Below are 23,182 nucleotides of genomic sequence, written 5' to 3'. Positions count from 1 at the left end.
GTCCGAACTCAAGCTCCAGGATCCTCACAGAAGGAACCGGAAAAAAGAACTGCCCTAACTGTCATCTGTGGTGCATGATGGGAGCAGGGGGCTCCTGGAGGTCTTAAAGGCACGGTGTCCAGGTTCTCTGAAGCCTTAAAGGCAGGGTGCCAGTTTTTTGTTATACGGGGATGATTATTCATCTATGCAGCCTAAGAACAAAATTGTCTGCAATTACCTGTTTTTCTTTATGAAAATAAAGGGTTGTTGTTGAACACTACTGCAGTATATGTTCTATGTTACATTATTTACATGTGATATTTTCTTATAGTAAGAAATCCTTGTAATTTTGCCATTTTAGTCTATTGGACCTATTATAGGCTGCATATTTTTATGTATATACATGTATATATGTATGTTTTGGAAGTACTATGTACTTGTGGTTCTAAACATACACATATATATGTATTTATGTATATGCTCCGGGGTCCCGCACATGGGCGGGGATTATTCAGTGCTTATGACTATTGATGAGTATCCCCTGGAAGAGAAAGAAAGGAACTGATGTCATCACTTGGGAGTGGAGCCTATACTGGCCCCCACAAGTCACTTCCAGAGTTGAACGGTGTCAGTGTGGAGCCGCATGGTGCTACCTTCTGGCAGGCAGAGGTACTATGGTAATGTTTCCAGATTCAATCTGACGCCTGGGGAATATGCAATAGGTGAGAAATCATTGGGCATAAGTCTCCCTCAAGAATAGAGTAATGGTTGTGATTCAATGGGCACCGAGCAAAGCCAGCCTCAGTCAGGATGGTGCCAACTCGGAGTCAGAAAGCACAATGGGGTGTGCCAACTCTTCCGGCGTTGCCGCAGTTTGTATTGGTGTTGACATTTCGGGAACTGGTGAAGAGTGTAGAGCTAGAGTCGTCAAGGGTGCCGTTAAATGTCTTGCTAGGGTCCAAATGGTGGCAAACCCCAGGCTCTGTATATACAAGACACAGAATTCTGGGCCAAACAATTGGCACCCTTATTTACTTACTGCTGGACTAACCACGTATTACCGGAATCTTGGCATGGCGCCATTATACGTACAGTTTACAAAGGCGGCAAGAGATCAGATCCAAAAAAAACAGGATCATTACTCTATTGGATGTGGAATCGAAATACTACGCCAAGTTGCTCCTTCAAGATCTGGCGTCTTGGGCTACAAAAAACATTGTATACCCTTTAACCAGACAGGATTTGTGCCAAAATCATGTACTATAACCAACTTGCTTGCAATATCTGTCCTGTTGGATAAAGTGGCAGCGTCAGGAATACTAATGCATGGCTGTTTTGTTGACTTCAAGGCCGCTTTTGACCGTGTACCCCGAAGCCGATTGTATCTCAAACTACAGAAATGGGGGATTCCATCAGTGCTCCTACAAGCCATAATTGCGCTACACACTAACACATGGATCCGTATAAAACTTGGGGACGGATCCTACATCTCCAGAAACATACAAACATCTCGTGGAGTAAAACAAGGTTGTGTGCTGGCGCCCCTCCTTTTCAATCTCTTCATTTCCGACCTGTCGAAGTCACTTGACGAAGTCAACTCTCATCCTCCAAAACTTGCCGGGGTAAGAGTTAGCAATTTACTGTATGCTGATGACCTTGTCCTGCTCAGCCACACCAGGGTCGGCCTGCAGAGCCTCTTTGATCGGTTGTCTCCCTACACCACCGAAAACGAACTGGAACTGAACAAAAACAAGGGCAATCACCTTTGGGTTAAGGAAATACCAAGGTGGCGGTTGGCAGTTCAAGGGTGAAAGTATTGACAGGGCCGCTTCATATAAATATCTGGGGGTCCACATGGACAGAAGGGGTTCATTCTCCAAACATAGAGACGAGCTAGAAGCCAAAGCTTTGACAATTCAGGTGGCATTTAAGAACCTTGCAAGGCAATTGTACGGCCCAAGCCTGACCCCTCTCATAAGTGTCATGAAGGCAAAAATCCTCAACTTCCTCACTTACAGCCAGGAGATCATGCAAGGGAAAGACAACAGCCTCGTGAACAAAATAATAACAAGAATTTTCAAACAAGTGCTGAGCCTTCAAAAACTTCATCCTCCGCTCAAATACGACTTGAGTTTGGTCTCGAAGATAACCGAGCGGTAGGGGCTGGAGCATTCATCAGGCTGTGTAACAAGTTACGTACCTCCAGAGAAGGAAGCTTGGAGGCCTTTTTGTGGCAGGAAATCTCAGCCGGTCAGCTTGGTAGATCGTACCGGTGTTATTTACAAGACTCTTTAAAACTCCTGGATGCAGAAGAAATCTGGAGCTCCAATCCATCGCAGCAGGCACTTAAAATCCACATTAAAAGAAACGTCCGCCTCTGGTCTTTCCATTTGGACAGAGCCCAACTGGCACAACGTAAGCACGCCTGGTCAATCGTATCAGGGTTTAAGCCAGGGATTGTGGCGCCCCATATGTCATGCACCTATTCAGTGTTGTGGAAAAAAAGATTTTTGGCCCTCAGAATTGGTGAATGGCCATTCTTGTATCACTTGCCAAGTTGGCGTCGCACAAATACCAACATAACATGCAGGGGGTGTGGGAGCAGCAAGGAAACAATCGAGCATGTGGTATGTCTTTGTCCTGCACTCCTTGACGATCGAACGATTTTGCTAAAGAGCGAATGGAACAAACTTGGCATCCGCACTTGTCGACAAGCTATCCTTGCATCTATGAATCCGGACAATCCACTGCTTAATATCCGGTTCACCAAGTACATCACAAGAGCAGTAAAAAGACTTATAAACAGTGAGAGCCTTGTTTTGTCGACTTACTCACCTCACCGTACCACTTAGCAGTGGATTATGGCATTTTGCACATTGTTTACTTGCTGTTCTCTGTCTTGTGAGACCTTGGAACTTTTAAATTATTGCATGTAGGGAATTTACTTTACAAATGGAATTGCACTATTAGCGGTTTAGCTATCAGCTTTTAATAATGACCAATGTCTTGTCTTGTGGCCTTAGCTGATGCCAAATTAGAATGGACCACCACAGCTCTCAACCATTTCTTAACTGTTTCTTAAAAAGTCTTAATTGTCTAGATGAAGTTTATATTTTAACACCATGAACAGAATGCAGATTGTTAGATTTTTTAATTATTTATTGATGAACTTCACATTTTTCTATTTTGCTTGCGACGGTATTAATGCTCTAAATGGATGCATTTAGGCGGATTCTAAAAAAATCAAGAGGAAATAATGTAAGCAAAAACACAGGATTTAGTTAACGCCTGTTTACTGTTCTATGTGTAAATATTTTAGCAATTGTTAGACATATGTCTTTTTTTTATCACTGATGCACGCTCACTATTGTAATGATTTTTATTAAACAAACAATAAAGTATTGTACTTGGTGGCGAACCCACCGCCGGCATCTCAGATAGAGGGCCTCTTGGCTACGTGGCGCCCACAGGAACACCAGAAAGAGTTAGAAGGGCTCTGAAGATACGCAACATGGCCTTGCGGAACTCTGAGATGACCCTCGGTGTCGCAGACAACCCCGGGAAACTTTAGCTGTATTAGGACAAGGTGCGGGGTAGGCTCCGATGGTGACTAACTTTGGGAGCAAGATCAAGATGAATAGCAATGCCCTTGTGTCTTCTCAGGGGTACGCGAGTGGCAGGATGGGGCCAAGTACCACTTGGACTTTATGTTTTTCTTGGACTTACTCAAGGATTTAGAGTGTGATGAAGATCAACCTCTGGACCAACTTCTGGATGGGGAAAGAGACCAAGACTGACCTTTGGACTTGGCCCGGTCCTGATGTAGAGTCTACTGATGCTTAGCAACGTATAGCTTTGCCTTGCTGTCTTGAATAGCCTTCCGATTCTTCGAGACAAAGTCACTGCAGGCCTTACAGTCTTTGGCCTGACCCAAGGGAAACCTGATGAGGATCTGTCAGAGACATTGCTTGTGACAGCCCTTATAAGGTGCAAACCCTGCTGTCTTGGGAGGTTACATTTCCCGTGCACACTCTTTTTCTTACCTTTCAATGTAAGCCTATCAGGTTGCATAATTTTTTCCTGTATTTTATACAGCATATATAATGTTTTTAAATGATCTGATACCGTCATTTATGTTGACATATGACATTATTGGTCGAAGCGGCCACCTTATGACGAATATTATGTTTTAGTTTTTGTATCAAGGCTTTGGTCTGCATGGATTTAAAATCATGTCCAGCATCTATTATATATTTAGTATTATTTTACATTTCTTTTTAAAATGTACATCATTTCATGCTGAGGAACTCATTTTGAGGCCGATTTGTCTTTTATGAATGAAATGGACTTGATCTCTGGGACATTTTTGTGATGGCTTTTGTTGATCACTCAATACATTATTATCAGTCAGTCTATGGTACATCTGCCTCGTTTGAACTTTTGGGCACGGCGATGATTCGTGTTACACAAGGATGTTTTCTGCTTCTTGACTGGGAATTGTCAAACCACATTTCTGAGCGAGGAATGGGAACACGTGTAAGGTGTTAAAGCATCACTCAATGCTTTAGAAAGGAAATGAAATATGTTCTCCAAAATATCCATGACTGGGTTAAAGATGGAAAGCTTAGTCATCACATTCAGTACTGACTGCTACTTTTTGGGGTAAACAAATTGCAGCAAAATGTAAACATATTGCCTCATGAAAAGAAAAGAAAAGATAGGGAGAAGTGAGACATTGGAAAAGAAAATACTTGTGAATTAAATAATGGTTGCATTTTTGATTCTTGAGGATAAATAAAAATACAAATAGAATGAGGTATAAATATGAAAATTTAACAACAAAGCGGGTTGTTAGCAAGGATAAAGAAAGATGTTGCAATAACAGAAGAATGTGAGAAAAACAATTGCAATATAGTTTCCGGCTATAGCAATAACATTAATTCAAGCAGGTGAATCTTTAAAAATTCAATATTGAGGAAATAGGTTTCTTCCTGACAGAGGTCTGCTTTCTCTGTAAGATACCATAGGGTTTAAAAGTGTACACCACTTTAATGACACCATAGAGGTTTCCCAAAGTATTTCAAGCCTGCAGTCTGCTACTTTAGTACTAAGACCCAGTGTCACCATGTTGTGTTAAATGTTTGGCACAACTTTGCCACTACACACAAAAGTCAAATTTAAAGGGGCCATCCATTACATCATGTCATAATAGATCTCAAAACCCAAGTCGGTATCAAATAAAGCAATATTCTGACATACTTATTGTTGACCATTATTAGTGATCCAGGACTGCTTTTTCTATACAATGCATGGACCCTTTAAAAGAAGAAGGGATATGGGGCAAAAACTGTACTGGAAATACGTTTTTAAATTAGGAGAAAGAAAATGAGAGAAGAAGAAATATGGGAGTTCAAAATGACAAGCTTTAGCCCCTATGATTCCTTCACAAGTCATTGTTTACTTCATCTTTCAAGAATCTTGAGGTTTTTCATTCCCTTTATACTTCCACTGCAGTCTCATTTGCAGGTTTGTCTTTTGAGAACAAACCATTAAGTAATATACACAAGTTGGTGCGGTTCAGAATCGATATGTTGTTTCATAACCCTATTCCAGGACAATTGAGTCTAGCTGCCATTTTCAGTAAAGCTCTACCAGGACTCTCCTTCATTTCACAGTGTCCTATAAGTCTGACCCTGCATTCCAATTTCACACTATTTCACCCACTCCTCCACCAAACAATCCAGCTTCATCATATTCATATCTATCTCACTTTGGAGTACCAGCTTTTGCTTCAATTCTGGGTTTACAGCACAACTCTGCACTTTCTATATTCCACAACAGTAAATCAACATGCTTTACCCACAAAATAAAACAGATATTTATTTTTATTAGAAATTAACATAGTTATTTCTTAATTTAGTTCATACAATAGGTGACCTTTTTGTACGATTCTGGACTGTTTCCTGCGAGGTGGTTATGTTTATCAAACCTGAGAAAAGTCTAATTGTAGCGGACAGAATGAAGGCCAATATGTTTGAAAGGTCATCAAACCCAATATAGTCCGGAGTATGTGTTGGTCTACAGGTCCTTCTCCAAACCTTCATGCTTTACCACCGCGTATACAGTCTAGGGTGTAGGTTTGGTTTAAGAAAACTGTAAAAGTCAATGTGATCACAGACGATTTCATTATTTTTACTTTTTTACACGTAGCAGGTTCAAAATTCCACCTCCCACTCAGAGAATGCCATCTCAAGATTCCAGTGGCACAAGCTGCCATCACACCTACACTGATGAAGCACTGCAGAATAACCTATTCAAAAGACAGTAAAATCTGCATCACTGCAGAAAACACAACGAATGTCTGTTCTTACATTCACGTTTTTTAGCAAATGCACATTACATGATTTATATTCATATTTTTATCGTCCTCAGAGATTAACGAGTGTCAGCCTTGCCGATACTAGACCGTGAGTCAATGTTTGCAGCTCTAAAGCTGGAGTTAAATTAACATTTAACAAGCTATCCCCATCTCTTGTTGAAAATTAAGTAGGCTCTCTGCACATAAGGCCCACAGACAGATCTTTTACATGTGTAAGTGAATAAGAATTTGACAAGAAGTTAAAACCCATGGTAGGTAGTTATAAGTGCCTTGTAACCTGTTGCTAAAATAGCTAGAATGCAGCCATGTTCTTCTCACCACATCTGAAACATCAGAGCCAAAATCCCCTTTCCTATATGTATGCGCACTGCAGCGGGATTAATGTCTGGTTGTAGGATACATATGGTTGATTTGCAGTCAGCGAAACTAAATAGTATTTTGAATCCATACACCTGTTTCCTAACCCAATCTTCCTTGATGAGTTTGAAGTGGCGCTGGGCAGGCTGCAGAACATTAGCAGTTGTGTTTTTATGAGAGTTCAGTTCAGTGCCAGCAGCCAATCCTTCACAACCACCCATGGTTGTCTTTCTAGTTCTGAGAATCCATGTAATCGCGGCAGATTCGTCGGATGATGTCGGGCACTAGCTGCTCCAGACCCGGGAATTCTCTGGTGAAGAATGTGTGTGCCTCCTTGGGCTCAGATGCCATGTCCTTCAGGTCTTCTAGGGGTGCCCAGGCTATTCCGATTGAAAATATGGTCACACCTGAAACACGGGGAGAAAACAACAAGGTTGGAGAAATGAAGCCTAGTTATTATTTTCTTTCAGTTTTACCTTACTCCTAAAACAAAGTCATTTCTGCTATAAGTATACAAGTATTCAGTGATACTGAACTGTGATGCCAATTTTTGTTAATAGATTCCTGATGGGACCGTAATTTAGTAAATCAAATTAATTTATTTACTTTCCATTATTTCCAACAAATTGTTGTATTTATCACTCCTGCAAATATCAACATTGAAATATATATAATTGTTTCTAAAGTTGGAAATCAACATCTTTGCCCTATGCTCCGTAGCTTAACATACTCTGGTTAATGTTCTGCCAACTACCATAAAATACTCCTAACCCACATCAAATTTCACTACATTTAAAACAGTCCCCATTAGGTCTCCATCATTAGGTCAACTTCCGGGTCCTTTAAAATGAAACCAAACTCAATAAATTTATACCACCAAGACAACCTCAGCATTATCCAAACATACAAGTAAACTTAACAAATTTAAAAACAAAAGGGCATCTTCAGCATCATTTAGGATGCAATAAAACAATCGTTATTTATTAATCAATCAAGCTGAATTTGTATAGCGCAACTACCTACTAGTGAGGGAATCTAGGCACTTCTTATTTTAATGGCGCAGAGTTGGAAAAAAATGGATCCGGAGTCGTTTATGAGAAAGGTGACTTCTAACTGTAGTGATGCCATTAAAAAATGTTTAGGAGAGTACCATCCTCTGTCGGAAATAGTGGAGGGTTTTTCTGAAATAGCAGACTTCATTGGTTAAACCCTTCATGTAAACTCAAGCAAGAAAACTCTTCAAAATAAAGGATGGTTTGATTCTAGTTGCTCTAAAGCCCACTCCAAACTCAAACTTGCAGTGCATAGAAAGGTTAAAAATTTTGAATAATAATAATAAAAGCATTTATTAAGCGCGCAGCTACCCCAAACGGGGTGTCCCGGCACTATAGCAGAGAGCAAGGCGAGGAAATGCACAAGGGCTAGTCACTCCGGCTAAAGAGTCAGGTTTTCAGAGACTTGCGGAACTCTTGTTCAGACTGAATCAGACATAAATGGGAGGGTAACTTATTCCAATATGTGGTAGCACCCACCTCAAAAGATCTACCTCCCATTCTGGCTTTCTGGACCTCTTCCTTTAGCTGCCCGAAAAGCGAATGTCAAAGCCTTAAATTCGATTTGCTTGGCAATTGGCAGCCAATGAAGTTGTCGAAGATAAGGGTAGATGTGGTGACGGAGCGGGACACGGCAGACTAATCGGGCTGCGGCGTTTTGAACGATCTGGCAAGCCCAGTGGGAGACCCAGGTATAAGCCATTCGAGTAATCAAGGTGGGAGGTTATCAACGCATGGACCACTGTTTTGCGAGTTGCATTAGGCAGATAGTTGATGAATTTCCTAATAATTTTGATTTTACCAAAGCAGGTGGCCGAAACCATTTGAACCTGCGTTGAGAGGGATAAATGTTTGTTCCATCTAACGCCCAAATTCTTGACTGAGTCCTTCGGTGAAGGGGCATTGCCTAATTCATCCGGCCACCATAAATTCGAAGGAAGAGGAGAGGGTTGGTTAAAAAACAAGACCACGGTCTTATCCGCATTAAGTCTTAAAATAATTGCGGTCCATCCAGGCAGCAGTGTTCTTAAGGCACTCCTTTAGTGGGTCAAAGGTGGAAGCTGACATCTCTAAAGGTGAACAATAACTGGGTATCATCAGCGTAGGATGTTATTTTGATCCCAGTTTTGGAGATAAGCTCTGCCAGGGGGGTTAGATAAACATGAAAAATAAGCGGTCTCAGAGCCGAGCCCTGGGGAACACCCCAATTAAGAGGTTTGACGGGAGAAATGAAAGGGTGGGTTCGGACCTGTTGTTTACGGTCAGATAAGAAGGATGATAGCCAGTTAAACACATTTTTCTGGATTCCGATGTCCTTTAGGCGATTCAAGAGGATGGGGTGGGAGACGGTGTCAAATGCTGCAGATAAATCTAACAGCATTAACACCGCCTTAGAGCCTCCATCCACCGCCCATCATATTGAATCAGCCATTTCAATCAAGACTGATTCCGTACTGAAACCAGGGCGGAAACCAGATTGAGATTCATAAAGAAGGCCGCTGGTCTCGATGAAACCAGCCAGTTGCTGATGCACTAGTTTCTCCAAGACCTTCGCAGGAGCGGGGAGTAGTGAAATAGGTCTATAGTTACTAGTGATTTCCAGATCAGCGTTAGCTTTTTTTAATATGGGCAAGAGAAAGGCATGTTTCCAAGCTACAGGGACATACCCTGTCTGAGTGAGAAGTTCCAGATGGCATTTAGATGGGGATTGAGACACTCCGCTAGAGCGCTATGCTGTTTGGCTGGCCATGGATCACTTGGGGATCCTGAGTTGCACTTCTGCAATTCAATCAATGAGGCTTCGCGGGATATCTCAGCAAATTCCAAGAGTCCAATGCTTGGAGTCTGCTCTAGATGACAATCATTAATCGTCTGGGAGACATCGAGCGAAACAGGAAAAGAAGCGTAAATCAGAGCGATTTTATCCTCAAAGAAATCAGATATTTTGTTGCATAATATCTATAAGGGAGGATGTGTGTGGGTAAGTGCTAGTGGGTCGGTGGACGATTTCACAATTTTAAATAGTTCCCTGGAGGAGTTTTTAGCATTATTTATCCGATCGGCCAGAAAGTCTCTTTTTTTTCCAGTAAGAAGTTTGCGGTACTCTTTAAGCGCCGCGCGGTACCCTTTTTTACTTTCCACAGAATAGGTAAGTCTCCAGCTACGTTCTAATTTTTTACATTCTGACTTTTTAGTTCTAATCTCCTCCGAATACCAAGGTGCGGAGGGAGACGATCTGGATGACTTTACTGGTTTCAAAGGGGCCAAGGGATCAAGCGCATCGCTGATCCACTTGTTTAAATTTGAGATGCTAGCCTCAAGGACATTGGAGAGGGAAGGCTTGAAGTCCTTCAGATGTTGCATAAGAGACGCAGAGGTAACCCTCCTCCAATTCCTTCTATACTCTTTGGGGATAGAGGTTGCTCTAGCCGTGCTTATCAAATGAAATTGAAACGGGATCAAGAAGTGATCAGACCAAATCACTGGCAGCGGGGGATAAACTGTGATATCGGGGAGGTTGGAGCAAATCAGGTCCAAAGTATGGCCTGCCTTGTGAGTTGGATGGGATACATGTTGTATTGAATTGCAACCGGCTAGTGTAGCAATAAAATTAGAACTGTGCAGGCAAGTAAGATCGTCCACATGTAAGTTTAGGTCTCCTAACATTGTAAAGTTGGAGTATCGTGTGCTGGCTTGGGAGATGTAGTCCGCGAGGGAGGAAATGTGTTTAAGACAGGAGTTAGGGGGTCTGTAGAGCAACAGCCCTGAGCAGGAAGAAGACGCCGAGAGTTTAATACAAAAAGGCAATCCTTTGATGAAATCAAACTGTTCAAGATTGGATGTTGCAATCTCCCATCTAGTTTTATGAATGATAGCCACCCCCCTCCCTGTTTCCCACCTTGCCTGTTGGCACAAACTATGCCATAATCCTAAGGGATGGCTAGGGTCAGGGCGGGGTTGGTGTCATCTCGAAGCCACGTCTCAGTCAGGAACATAAAGTCCCAGCTGTTGTCTGCGATGGACTGATAAATGTCCCATGCCCAAACACGCCTTGATCTGCAAATTAACAGACAGGCTTTTAATTTCACTTCTGTGGGTAGAGTAGCAATGTTTAAGTTGCAGGTCTTATTATGCCTCGTGGGGCAACAGGTACTTGGGGTAAACCCACAACGCGTGCATGAGTGTGCTTCCCTAGGATCCCCGAGAGTCAGGGAAGGCAAATTGACACCAGATGGTGGTCTAAGGGAGAATAGCTCTGATCGACTATACGTATGACAGCGGGCGCTGGGAAAACGGGCCGCATCTCTGGCCCTGGCTGCTGCCCGGCCGTGGACGGGCGCAGACGGGCTTGCCTTAGGCACGCCTTCCGCTGTGCGCATCCGCTGCGCGTCGGCGCCATGAGGTCTAAAATAGGTCGGTAGGGAAGGAACACTAGAGCGTCACCCTGCCAAGATGGCCGCTCGTGGATGTCCTACCAGGAAGTACAAAAATACCCCCCCTACTGTCTAGAGATTGATCTTCTCCCTCCACACAATCAGCATGGGTTTGCAGAGGTGGACCGGGGAGTCGACGTGCATGAAATGCAACTGAGCACGAGTGCAGCACAAAGTAAATTCAAAACGCGGTGAGATTTAAAAACAAATGAACAATTCCGTTTATCAATAATAAAAGCACATAAATGTTATATACAGCGCTAACGCAGCTCAGCAAGCCAAGAAAACCTCAGCCTATCTGTCTGCTGCGCGTCGGCGCCTTGAGGTCTAAAAATAGGCCGGTAGGGAAGGAACACTAGAGCGTCACCCTGCCAAGATGGCTGCTCGTGGATATCCTACCAGGAAGTGCAAAAATACCCCCCTACTGTCTAGAGATTGATCTTCTCCCTCCACACAATCAGCACAGGTTTGCTGTGGTGGACCGGGGAGTCGATGTGCATGAAATGCAACTGAGCACGAGTGCAGCACAAAGTAAATTCAAAACGTGGTGAGATTTAAAAACAAATGAACAATTCTGTTTATCATTAATAAAAGCACATAAATGTCATATACAGCGCTAACGAATAAATAAAAGAAGCCAGAAGGGGTTATAGATGTACCTTAAAGGCAAGGAATTTTTTTTTTTAAGGAGGAGGCATGGAAAGATTATTCAGTGTTTTGGAAAGCGGTCAATGCTCCCTTTTTTAGCTGTTGCAGGGAGGGCAACTATAGAGATAGCGGTTTCTAAGGGCGAATGGGTTGATCACTTTTCTAAATTATATTCTGCACCCCGTCCTGAAACAAGTAGTAATGACTTGGTGGGGGATAGGGTAGAATACCAGACTGTAAATTACCATTCACATCTCAAATTAGATCTTAATGAAATTGAGGAGGCAATCGCAAACAAGCAAGAGTGGTAAGGCCCCAGGCCATGATGGCATTCCTGTGGACCTTTTCGAACATAATATTACTTTCTGGGGACCCATTTTAACAAAAGTCATTAATGCCTGTAACTCGACCAGCCTTATTCCTACCTGGAGTGAATCGATTCTGGTTCCGATTTTTAAAAAGGGGGATAGGCACAACCCAGTGTATTATCGGCCTATCTCGCTTTTAGACTCCACGGTCAAAATAATTGGAAGAGTACTCCTTTTCAGATTGCAGGACTGGGGAGATAATTATTCTATTATCAGTAATATACAATATGGGTTCCGTAAGGGCTTGGGCACTACAGATCAGTGCCTAAATTTAGAATTAACTATTGCCAAATATACTAAGGCGAAAAGGGGCCCTCTCTACCTGGCCTTTGTGGATTTGTCCGCGGCCTTTGACTGTGACTTTTGGAGAGGTTGGGCATGAAACCATCCCTAGTTTTATATAGGGGCCAGGGTCAGGGTTCGATTCGGGACAGGGGGTGAGTGCACTGATTCCTTTACTGTCGGAAGAGGTGTAAGGCAGGGCTGTGTCCTGGCACCCTTTCTTTTTACCTTGTATATTAAATTTAGATCGGGTTCTGAGAGAGGAGTGCCAGGACCTCCCGGTGGTAGGGAAGCGCTCTCTTCCTGTGCTCATGTATGCGGATGGCGCGGTGCTTACGGCCCGCACTCCGAATAGTCACCAGAAGGTATTATCTAGTTTTGTGAACTTTATGTCCAACTTGGGCCTTACAGTAAACGCCTACAAAACATTCATTTTAAAATGTGGACCAGAGAGTAAAAAGTGTCGCCCGTTCTTCTTAGAGAAGAATCGTCTAGACTGTGCCAATACCTTTTCATACTTGGGGGTCTTATTTGATTGTACTGGCACGTGGACACAGGCTGTTAATCTAAGGAGACTGTTATTCTCAAAATCACTGGCAGCCCTGGTTAATTTTAGCAAGATATTGGGCAGATGCCCTCCCTCAGAACTACTTCAAATTTACTAGGCTAAATGTGTCGCAATAGCGACCTATGGATCGGGTATTTGGGGACATGCAGATGTGACATCTATACAGAGGGACAGAAAACAGATTTCTTAGATACCTGCTTGCTGTCCCGGTTAGTGTCTCTACTTTCAATTGCCACTCGGAGCTAGGTATATCTTATATAACGGATGTCATTGCCATTCAACCAATTCTCCTCTGGCATCATATTTGGACGTCAGAGAAGACCATTTTAAATCGTCAAATGATTACTGATTGCTGTGGGTTAGATGGGGCATCACATATAAGTTGGCTCAGGTATGTCAAGGAATTCTTTTGTAAATTAGGACATCAAGAATATTTTGATGACCCCAATACCTTGACTAAAGAAAATAGGAAAGTTTTTAAACTTAGCTGTTTGCAGTATCTAGAAAATATTAGATTAAATACAGAGATATTAAAAATCTCTGTTCTGGCTCACCAAAACAACCTGACTACTTTTAAGATGCAGTCGTATTTAACTTTTGTATCCTCTGACTTCGAAAGATTTTTATTAACACATTTCAGGATGGGCTTTGTCCATAGGTTGCTTAGTTTTCCAGCAATTAACGATTGGTCTAGGCAGCTGTCCAATTGCCCATGCGATGATTTGTCAGCCAATCCACCATGCAGGTTTTATTCATTTGTAAATTTTACACAGTCCAGAGGAAAAGGTGGATTCTTCCGATGCTTAGAACACTAGGCCTGCGACAATGCCGTCCTGCATTCATAGTCATGCAATCCCTTTGGGAAGAATTTGTAATTTTATCTGTTTCGTTGTTTTTAAAGTCTGTTTTTAAGTGTAGAAAACTATCTTGATGTAAGAGTTTTCACTGTATAACTTATCCCATAATTTTGTGGTTTTCCATCTTTCTGTAACGTGCGGTCTTATCGTTTTATGAATATGCTTTTATGATTATTTTATAATCGAATAAAGCTTAACTGACTGCCTAATGGCGCAATTTAAAAAACAAACAACGTTAAAAAATTAATTCATCACCAAGCATTTGCAGAAATATCAAGGCTGGCCTACGTTGTTTGGAATGGAACATCTTAAGCAATGTAATAATATACCATTTAGGTGGCTGCTTATAAGAACCGCAAAAACATCACAAAGTGCAAAGTATCTTGTCGTGAAATATTATCACAGCTGGAAGTAGATAACGATTTTACTTGAGACCAACCCTTTGGAAATGCTAAAACAGAGTGAAGAATATTGAGTCTGAGTCTAGTTAAAAGGAAGCAATTGATTTCCATTGTTTACAAAGGTGAGGTATGGTTCCGAGGAGGGCACATTTTTCAAAAGAATGTACGAATGAACAAAGGGTTTCAGTAACTCTAGATTCCCTCCTTTCGCGCAATAATGACACAAAATTGATTTTAACCTGTAGAGGCTGCTACGTGGCAGTAGTGGTTGGGGCGGAAAAAAGGGGGGGGGAGAATAAAAATATTTCACTTACCTGCCGGCTGCTGCCTCTCCTCCGTCGACGCAGGAGGCACTCAGCCTTCCAGACTCCCTGAAACCAATCACGATGCTGTTGTCAATAGCATGACAGCAGGGCTGTGGTTGGTCTGAGCGCAATGGTTCGGCGCTCAGAGAGGTAGTGGGAGCCTGTGCATCTTCTCCACCCGGCTGTGCAATACAGCTGGGTGGAGAACATTCTAAAAGCGCATGTCTGTTTGGTCGGCCCAAGACGGCCGGCCAAACTGCCATGTCCACTTAGAAAGTGCCCACCAGTCCTACCCCAGCTCTGTGGCCAGCCCAGCCCGCTCGCACCTAAAAGAAATACAACAGAACCAGTATTAAAAAGTAAAATGATAATAACATGGTGTTATTATCATTTTATTTTTCCTGCAGGGCATCACTTCTCTGCCTCAATTGAGGAGCCGCCGCTGATTTTAACCAACCTTAGGTCGGCCTTGGAACAAAGCTCTGGTTGAAAAAACAGCTCTGGGCGACCAAGGGCAACAATATTGCATTTTAAATACCTCAACCAATGAATACAATGTGCTTAATCAATGCTCATCAATTGCCCCTACACTTGCTGCCTCTGTAGGCCCCTTTGGAAAATATACCAGGTTGACTGTTGGTGATAGAGTTGTTGGTGCCTCCGATAAGAGGCAGGAGAGTGTGTGGAGGTAGTCTTAATGCCTCCCCTGTACTGTAGCCTCCGAAAGGACCCCCTTGGAGTAGATGTCTGAAGGGCACTGATTACCTTGGCTGTGTTCCTGTCTTTTTAAGCTTTTCCAACATCTGGTCCACCTGTGGGCCGAAAATATGTTAACCACGGAATGGAAGGTATGCTGTACCTCTAGTTTAAAGCTAGAGACACACAGTTACGCGTGAAGTCTGACCAGGGTACTGGAGTTGACTCTTTGTTTGGCTGCTTTCACTGCTACCCTTCTGCCTACTGCGTTCAGCTTTTTACTTTCCTTATTAGTAGGGGAGCATCTACTGGAGCCTGGGAGTTCACTCTTTTACATGTTTTAGGGAAAGAGCACATGCACTGTAGCACTAGTTAGCAGAGGTAAAGTGGACAGAGTCATAATACTAACAAAACAAATTCAGAAAACAGGAGGGGAGAAAGGAAAACGTTTGGTGATGACCCTGCAGAGAGGGCCAAGTCCAACAACTCCTTTGAAGAAAAATAAGCTGCAAGCATCCAAGCCCGACACTAGATGGCAGGAGTATGAAGCATGACATTCTACAAACATATTATCACATGTATGTACATATGGGTGTACATAGGGATCTATATTTATTGTCCAGAAATATTACAAAGTATAATGCATTCATGTGTGTATGTAAATGTACATATAATTATGTGTATAAACTTAGAAATGTGGGTTTGTCTTTGCACATGTATATATTACATTTTGTTATTAAATAAATATACGTATAGAAAAACTATGGGGAGATGGACAAGTTAGTCTCTGACACAGGGATGTAGAATTCCTATAGCCCAACGCCCGGGACATATTGTTTGGGGTCAAGGGCAACAAGTTTTAATGTCTATTTTGTCCTTGGGACAAGTAGGCCCAACCCCCTACAGCACAAACCCTTTAGCTGCCAGTTTACAATACCGCATTATGGATCAAGGAAGGTCATTGTCTACAGTTAAGGTAATATGCGTGTCCATGTGTTACCACTGTTCAAACTTGTATTTATGGTTCATTAATGCAAAGCCTTTATTATTAGGGTGAGCACTAAAAGTAAATGTTGTCAGCTCTGCCTGCACTACTGACGGTGGTTCCAGTATAAAGGTGTACACACGTTTTCAAAGTTTAGTAATATGAGGGATGTATAATGCTCCCAGAATGCTCTCTGATTATATGCAAATATTTGCAGAAGCTTGAAAGCAACAATGATGATTCTTTGCTTTCAAAATAAAATGTTCACAAAAAAATGCAAGTAGGAAAAAAATATTTTGCTTAACTACTTTAAGATTTTAGGTACCATATCTTTGCAGCATCATTTAGTAACATGTTGATGTATGCTTGTATTTCCCAAAAATATTCATAATGGAAAATCAGTGTAACCAGTTAAAATACAATTGTGGGAAACAAAAATAAACAAGCATTGGCAACGCCAGTAGGTCTGAAATTGGTGGTCAGGCTTTTGGTTTTGTCAATGCGTGACTTGTTTAGGCATGCTTTTTGTAAAACCATATCTGTGTGGGAGCTGCAGGACCCTCGCCATTCTAACAAGCATTGGCAAAAGCAAAAAACGGTTTTTGGTCTCAAAAAGCACATATTGCCACAGCAGTTCCAGGCACTGAACAAAACTACTTTGTGTGCCAATATGCTCCTTGTAATAAAGCAGAATACTGTCACAGTGAAGCCAGCTGATAGACCGAGAGAAGGAGAGAGAGAGAGAGAGAGAGAGAGAGAGAGAGAGAGAGAGAGAGAGAGAGAGAGAGAGATAATTTTACTAAACACAAAAGGTCATTAATCCCAGGCCTAATTAGAGGCCCAGTTATTAAAGTAAGTCTCAAAAGTGCATCCATGGTATATATCCATGCATTAAGTGCATATATACAGTCTCCGTGAATTCACATGAATTTACAGAAGTAGGCCAAGAAATATTACTCCAAGAAAATATTTGTGAACTGCATTTTAGCATGAGCAAATGTGATTGTGTAGATTTGCTCATGTGAAAATCTGAATGTTTCAAGTTCACTTTTCCTCCAACCACTTTTTTTCCCAACCCTGAAGGAGTAAATTTCCAACCTTTTTCAGTATGGGAAAAGATTCGAAAAGAGTTGGTGAAAACCCTTAAAACATGCAAGTTAGTAGGTTTGCACAGACTCAAAACGGCATTTCAACCCTTGAAGAACAAGTTACTTACCTTCGGTAACGATGTATCTGTAAGAAACATTAGTTAGTTAGATTCCTCACCTTAGAATATCCCCAGGCATCAGGCTGGATCCGGAAAGATTTTTGTAGCAATACCCCTTGCGCGTCGCTAGGCGTCATCTGCAGCTCCGCGTCTGTCGTCGGAATGACGTTGTCGGAGTACTTAGACGCCGCCCTCGCGCGCTGACGTCAGTTCTTATACATAGCTTTCCGCGCCAGGGACGCTGAGCCATGCAAGAGACCGACACTGGTGCCAAAAAATCTAGGGCCCTGAAAGGGAGAACCTTAACCCTAGATGTCGGTTCGCAGAACGGGGAGGCTGGGTGGGTCGGTGAGGAATCTAACTAACTAATGTTTCTTACAGATACATCGTTACCGAAGGTAAGTAACTTGTTCATCTGAAAGAAACACGTTAGTTAGATTCCTCACCTTAGAATAGATACCCCAGCAATACCAACCCCGGAGGTGGGCCTGCGAACCAAGATCACACCAGAAAGTCCTGGAGAACAGAAGGGCCAAAGTGGCCATCTCTCCGGACTTGGCTGTCCAGGCAATAGTGCTTGGCGAACGTGTGCAGTGAAGCCCACGTCGCCGCCTGACAGATGTCCTGCAAGGGGACTCCCCGTCCCAGGGCAGTTGTCGCCGCTGTGGCCCGGGTGGAATGGGCTCGCAGCCCAACAGGAGGGACCTTTTCGCCAAAGAATAGCAGAGTTTAATACACAACACGACCCATCGCGAAATGGTCCGCTTGTGCACAGCTTTACCCTTCTTCGCACCTACATATCCAACAAAAAGTTGGTCGTCCACCCGGAACTGGTTTGTGCGGGCCAAATAAAATGACAGCGCACGTTTTGGGTCCAGACGGTGGAGCCTCTCTTCGTCTTTTGAAGGATGCGGAGGCGGAAAGAAGGTGGGCAGCGTGACAGATTGCCCGATGTGAAAGGGAGTCACGACTTTAGGAAGGAAAGAAGGACGTGTCCGGAGGACAACCTTATCCGGATGAACCGAAAGGAAGGGAGGCTTAGCTGACAGAGCCTGGAGCTCACTCACCCGCCTAGCGGAGGTGATAGCCACCAGGAAGGCAGTTTTTAGAGTCAGTAGACGAAGTGGACAGTTGTGAAGGGGCTCAAAGGGAGCGCACATCAGAAAAGTAAGAACAAGGTTCAAGTCCCACTGAGGCATTACGAATGGAACAGGAGGGAACATATGAGTAATGCCCTTGAGAAAACGGGAGACAACAGGGGACTTGAAAAGAGAAGGCTGATCAGGAAGCCTTAAGAAAGGAGAGATTGCAGCAAGATAACCCTTCAAGGTGCCCAGAGCAGAGCCCTGCTGGGCCAAAGAAAGAAGAAAGAGGAGAACCTCAGAAAGAGGGGCAGAAAGGGGATCCACAGCCTTTGCTGTGCACCATGCCACAAATTTGTTCCACCGGCAGGCGTATACCGTCTTTGTGGAGGGACGCCTGGCTGCCAGAATGACATCACAGACTTCAGGAGGCAAGTCAAATGGCATCAACTGCCGCCGCTCAATCTCCACGCATGGAGGTGGAGGCTGGACAGGTTCGGGTGGAGGACCGTCCCCTGCTGCTGCGACAGAAGGTCCTCCTAAAGAGGCAGTCGTATCGGGGGACATACTGCGTAGCTCGGGATACCAGTATCTCCGTGCCCAATCCGGAGCCATCAAGATGACTTGGGCCCGGTCGCGCCTGATCTTCTTCAGCACTCTGGGCAGAAGTGGTATAGGCGGAAAGGCGTACAACAGACCGCAACTCCACTCGCGACGAAAAGCGTCTCCGAGCGAGTGCCGCCTTGGAAATTCCAACGCGCAGAACTGTTGACATTGCACGTTCTCTTCGGTGGCGAATAGATCTAACCAAGGCTCTCCCCACTGCAGAAAGAGACCTTGCGCCACGTCCGAGTTCAGACGCCATTCGTGATCCATCATGCACCGGCGGCTGAGTTCGTCTGCTCTGGCGTTCAGAGAGCCCGCCAGATGTTGAACCACCAGGGTGATGCCCTGATGTTCCAGCCATGTCCAGAGGCGCAGAGCCTACTGACAAAGGGTCCACGACCCCACCCCGCCCTGTTTGTTGCAATACCACATGGCGGTGGTGTTGTCCGTGAACACCTGCACGACACTTCCCCGGACAGAGGGAAGGAAGGCTTTCAGTGCAAGTCGGATCGCCCTCAGCTCCAATAGATTGATATGGAGCCGAGTCTCCGCCGGAGACCAGAGTCCTCTCATCTCCGCCTCTCCCATATGGCCCCCCCATCCCAGGAGGGACGCATCCGTCACTACGACATGCTCCGGTTGGGGTAGGGAGAGGGATCTGCTGCTGACCCAATTGCGATTTGTGAGCCACCACTGCAGCTGGTTCGCAGTGCCCTCCGAGATCAGGACATGGTCGGACAGGTTGCCTCGATGCTGGGCCCACTGAAACTTCAGGTCCCACTGCGGAGCCCGCATCCGCCACCTGGCGTGAGGTACCAACAGGATGCAGGAGGCCATCAGCCCCAGAAGCCGCAGCACCAACCTGACCGAAACCCAGGACAGAGGCCGGAAGATGGAAATCAGGGCCTGAATGACCCGGACCCGCTGTTCCGGCGGATAGACCCGGAACTGCGCCGAATCGAGAACCGCTCCAATGAAAAGGAGCTTCTGGGAGGAACTCGGATGCGACTTCGGCACACTGATGGAGAACCCCAGCAAGTGCAGGAGGTCGGCTGTAGTCTGGAGGTGGGAGACGACTTGCTGGGGCGAGCCCGCCTTCAACAGCCAGTGGTCGAGATAGGGGAAGACTGGAACCCCTGATCTGCGCAGATGAGCTGCGACCACCGCCATCACTTTCGTGAACACCCGAGGGGCACTGGTGAGGCCGAAGGGGAGCACGGTGAACTGAAAGTGCTCCTGACCCACCGTGAACCGCAGGTAACGCCGGTGGGCCGGCAGGACGGGGATGTGGAAATAAGCGTCCTGCAAGTCCAACGCTACCATCCAGTCTCCAGGGTCTATCTAGGGCAGCCAGAACCTGAGCTAAAGTGAGCATCTTGAACCGGTCCTTCCGGAAGAAGGCGTTGACGCTCCGGAGGTCCAAGATCGGGCGTAGGCCCCCTTTGCCCTTCTTGGGAACCAGAAAGTAGTGGGAATAACAGCCACGACCTACTTCTGGACCAGGAACCTCCTCGACGGCCTCTTTGGCCAAGAGGGCCGAAACTTCCTCTCGTAGAAGATGCAAATGATCCCCCGATACACGGTGGTTCAGCGGTGGCATGGCTGGAGGGGTCGTCTCCAAGGGGAGGGAGTAGCCCCTTCGGACGATTTGCAGCACCCACCTGTCCGACGTGATGGAGCGCCAGTGGAGCAGGTGATGGCGAACTCTGCCGCCCACTGGCGATGAATGGGCCTGTAAGCTCGGACTAGGAGGGCTTTGAGGCGGATGCTGCCGGGGTGGATGTGGCTGACCGGCACGTTGACCTCCAGTACCGCCTCGGCGGAATCCACGTCCGCGTGCAGGTTGGTTCTGCGGCCGGTGGCTGGGCGGACGTGAGGATGAGCCCCTTCCTTGGCCACGAAAGGCGGAAGTTTGCGGCCGCGAGGCCGAAAGACCCGAGGACTTGGCCGTGGCCCGGAAGTCCTTGAACCGAGCCAGCGCACTGTCCGCCTTCTCACCAAAAAGGCGAGTGCCATCAAAGGGCATGTCCATGAGGGAACTCTGGACATCCCCCGAAAATGACGTGGACCTCAGCCAGGCGTGACGCCGAAGCGCCACCGTGGTGGAAATCGCCCGACCCAGCGAGTCCGTGGTGTCAAGTCCACACCGTATGGCATGCCGTGCTGCATCTCGACCGTCAGCAAGTGCTTGAGTGAATCGTGTCCAGGCCTTCACCGGGCACAAGGGCAGCACGTCCTCCACCGTATCCCACAGAGAGTGGGAATAACGGTCCAAAAGGCAAGCGGTATTTAAAGACCGCAGTCCCAAACTCAGGGACGAGAACAGTTTCTTGCAAAACTGTTCCAACCTCTTGGATTCCCGATCCGGAGGAGCGGACGGGAAGGAGGATTGGGAGGTTGAGGCCTGGATAACCAGACTCTCGGGGGTGGGGTGTTAGGAGAGGAAACTGGGGTCGCCCGGAGCAGGGCGGTGGCGCCGGGCAACGTTCCGGTCCACAGGAGGGACTGTGGAGGGCTTGGACCAAGTGCCCTGCAGAACGTCAATGAGGGCCTCATTAAACTGCAGCAGAGGCACAGTGGAGCTTGCTGTCGGTTGAAGGGCCTCACGGCCACAGCAGACAACTTGAGCCCTAGGGGTTTGGCCGCCTTGCGCAGCACCACTGAGAAGGCTGCACCCTCCTCCGAGGCCACAGTCGGAGAGATGAAACCAGCGTCCGGGGAGGTATCCAGACCGCTGGCATCCCCCAATTCCTCTGCCCAGTCCTGAGAAAGTTGGGCCTGAGCGGCCATAGGGTCATCATACCCCTCCCAGTCGCCCTCGTCATCCGATTCCCGATAAACAGGAGGAATGATCGGAGCCGGGCAGTAGATGAAGCGTTCACCAATCGGCGCCGGCAGCGTCAGGCCCGGACCGGGGCTAAACTGGGGAACGACGTCGTCCGGGGACGGCGTCGGAGGTGGAACCGGTGCCGGCGCCGGCGGAGGAGGCGTAGTGAGGTCGACCGGCGCCGACCAAGATCCAGGCCTGGATCCCTCGGGGACCTGCGGCGTCAGGGCTGGAGCCGTCGACGGCGCCGGAGCTACCGGCACGCGAGGTCGCCCAGTCGAACCTGCGGGGCCCGAAGGCGCGCCTACAGGCGTCGACGGCGGCGCCAGGCCCCTCATGGCCGAGAGGAAGGCACTGATTTCCGCCGGAGTCGCGTCAGTCCCAGGGACCGGCGGGTATGGGGACAGACGCGGTGGGACCACCCTGACCCTTGGCCGAGTCGCGCGACCGGCGAGGGGAGTCTGAAGAACGATGTCGTCTCTTGGAGTGCTTCGACTTACCCGAAGACCCCGACGAGCGATGATGGCTGTGGCTCCGCGATCGGTCCTTGGACCTCCTCCTGGACCGGGACCGAGAGTGGCACGGAGCCGAGTGCCGAAGCTCGAGGAGCTTACGGGACCGCTCCCGCCTAGCTTTCGATGTCAAGGCCTGACAGTCGGGGCACGACTCCGCGTCGTGGTCGGCCCCCAGGCAGTAAAGGCACCGGCGATGGTGATCCGTCACCGACATCAGGCGATGACAGGTGTCACAGGCTTTAAAACCAGGCATCCTACCAGCACCAGAGTCGAGTCGAGAGACCAAAAAGAGTCAAAAAGTTAGTCAAAAAATGACTAGGGGTAAGCTCTTCCCGGATCGGCGCTTACTGGCGCGGAAAAAAAAAGAACTGACGTCAGAGCGCGAGGGCGGCGTCTAAGTACTCCGACGATGTAATTCCGGCGCACGACGCCGACGACGGACGCGGAGCCGCAGACGACGCCTAGCGACGCGCAAGGGGTATTGCTACAAAAATCTTTCCGGATCCAGCCTAACGCCTGGGGATATTCTAAGGTGAGGAATCTAACTAACGTGTTTCTTTCAGATCTATTGCTTACCACTTCCTTCAGCCCCAGTATGTAGACCTGCGGAAACGTAGCAACATAAGGGAATTGC

The 23,182-nt window shown here is 46.2% G+C and overlaps 1 protein-coding gene across 1 annotated transcript in view; it reads right to left on the bottom strand.

The window, feature by feature from the left end:
- Positions 1–5,846: 5,846 nt before the first annotated feature.
- The window catches only part of COCH (cochlin), a 578,282-nt gene continuing 560,946 nt past the window's right edge, over positions 5,847–23,182 (bottom strand). The window contains exon 12 of the mRNA XM_085627370.1: positions 5,847–7,122. Coding sequence (XP_085483496.1) covers positions 6,947–7,122 — 176 coding nt within the window. The 3' untranslated portion in view covers positions 5,847–6,946. The remainder of the gene's footprint in view (positions 7,123–23,182) is intronic.

Source organism: Triturus cristatus, chromosome 9, assembly GCF_964204655.1.
Source record: "Triturus cristatus chromosome 9, aTriCri1.1, whole genome shotgun sequence".
Lineage (NCBI taxonomy): Eukaryota > Metazoa > Chordata > Amphibia > Caudata > Salamandridae > Triturus > Triturus cristatus.
Note: the sequence above shows the minus strand (reverse complement) of the source record. Positions and strands in the feature narration are given on the sequence as shown.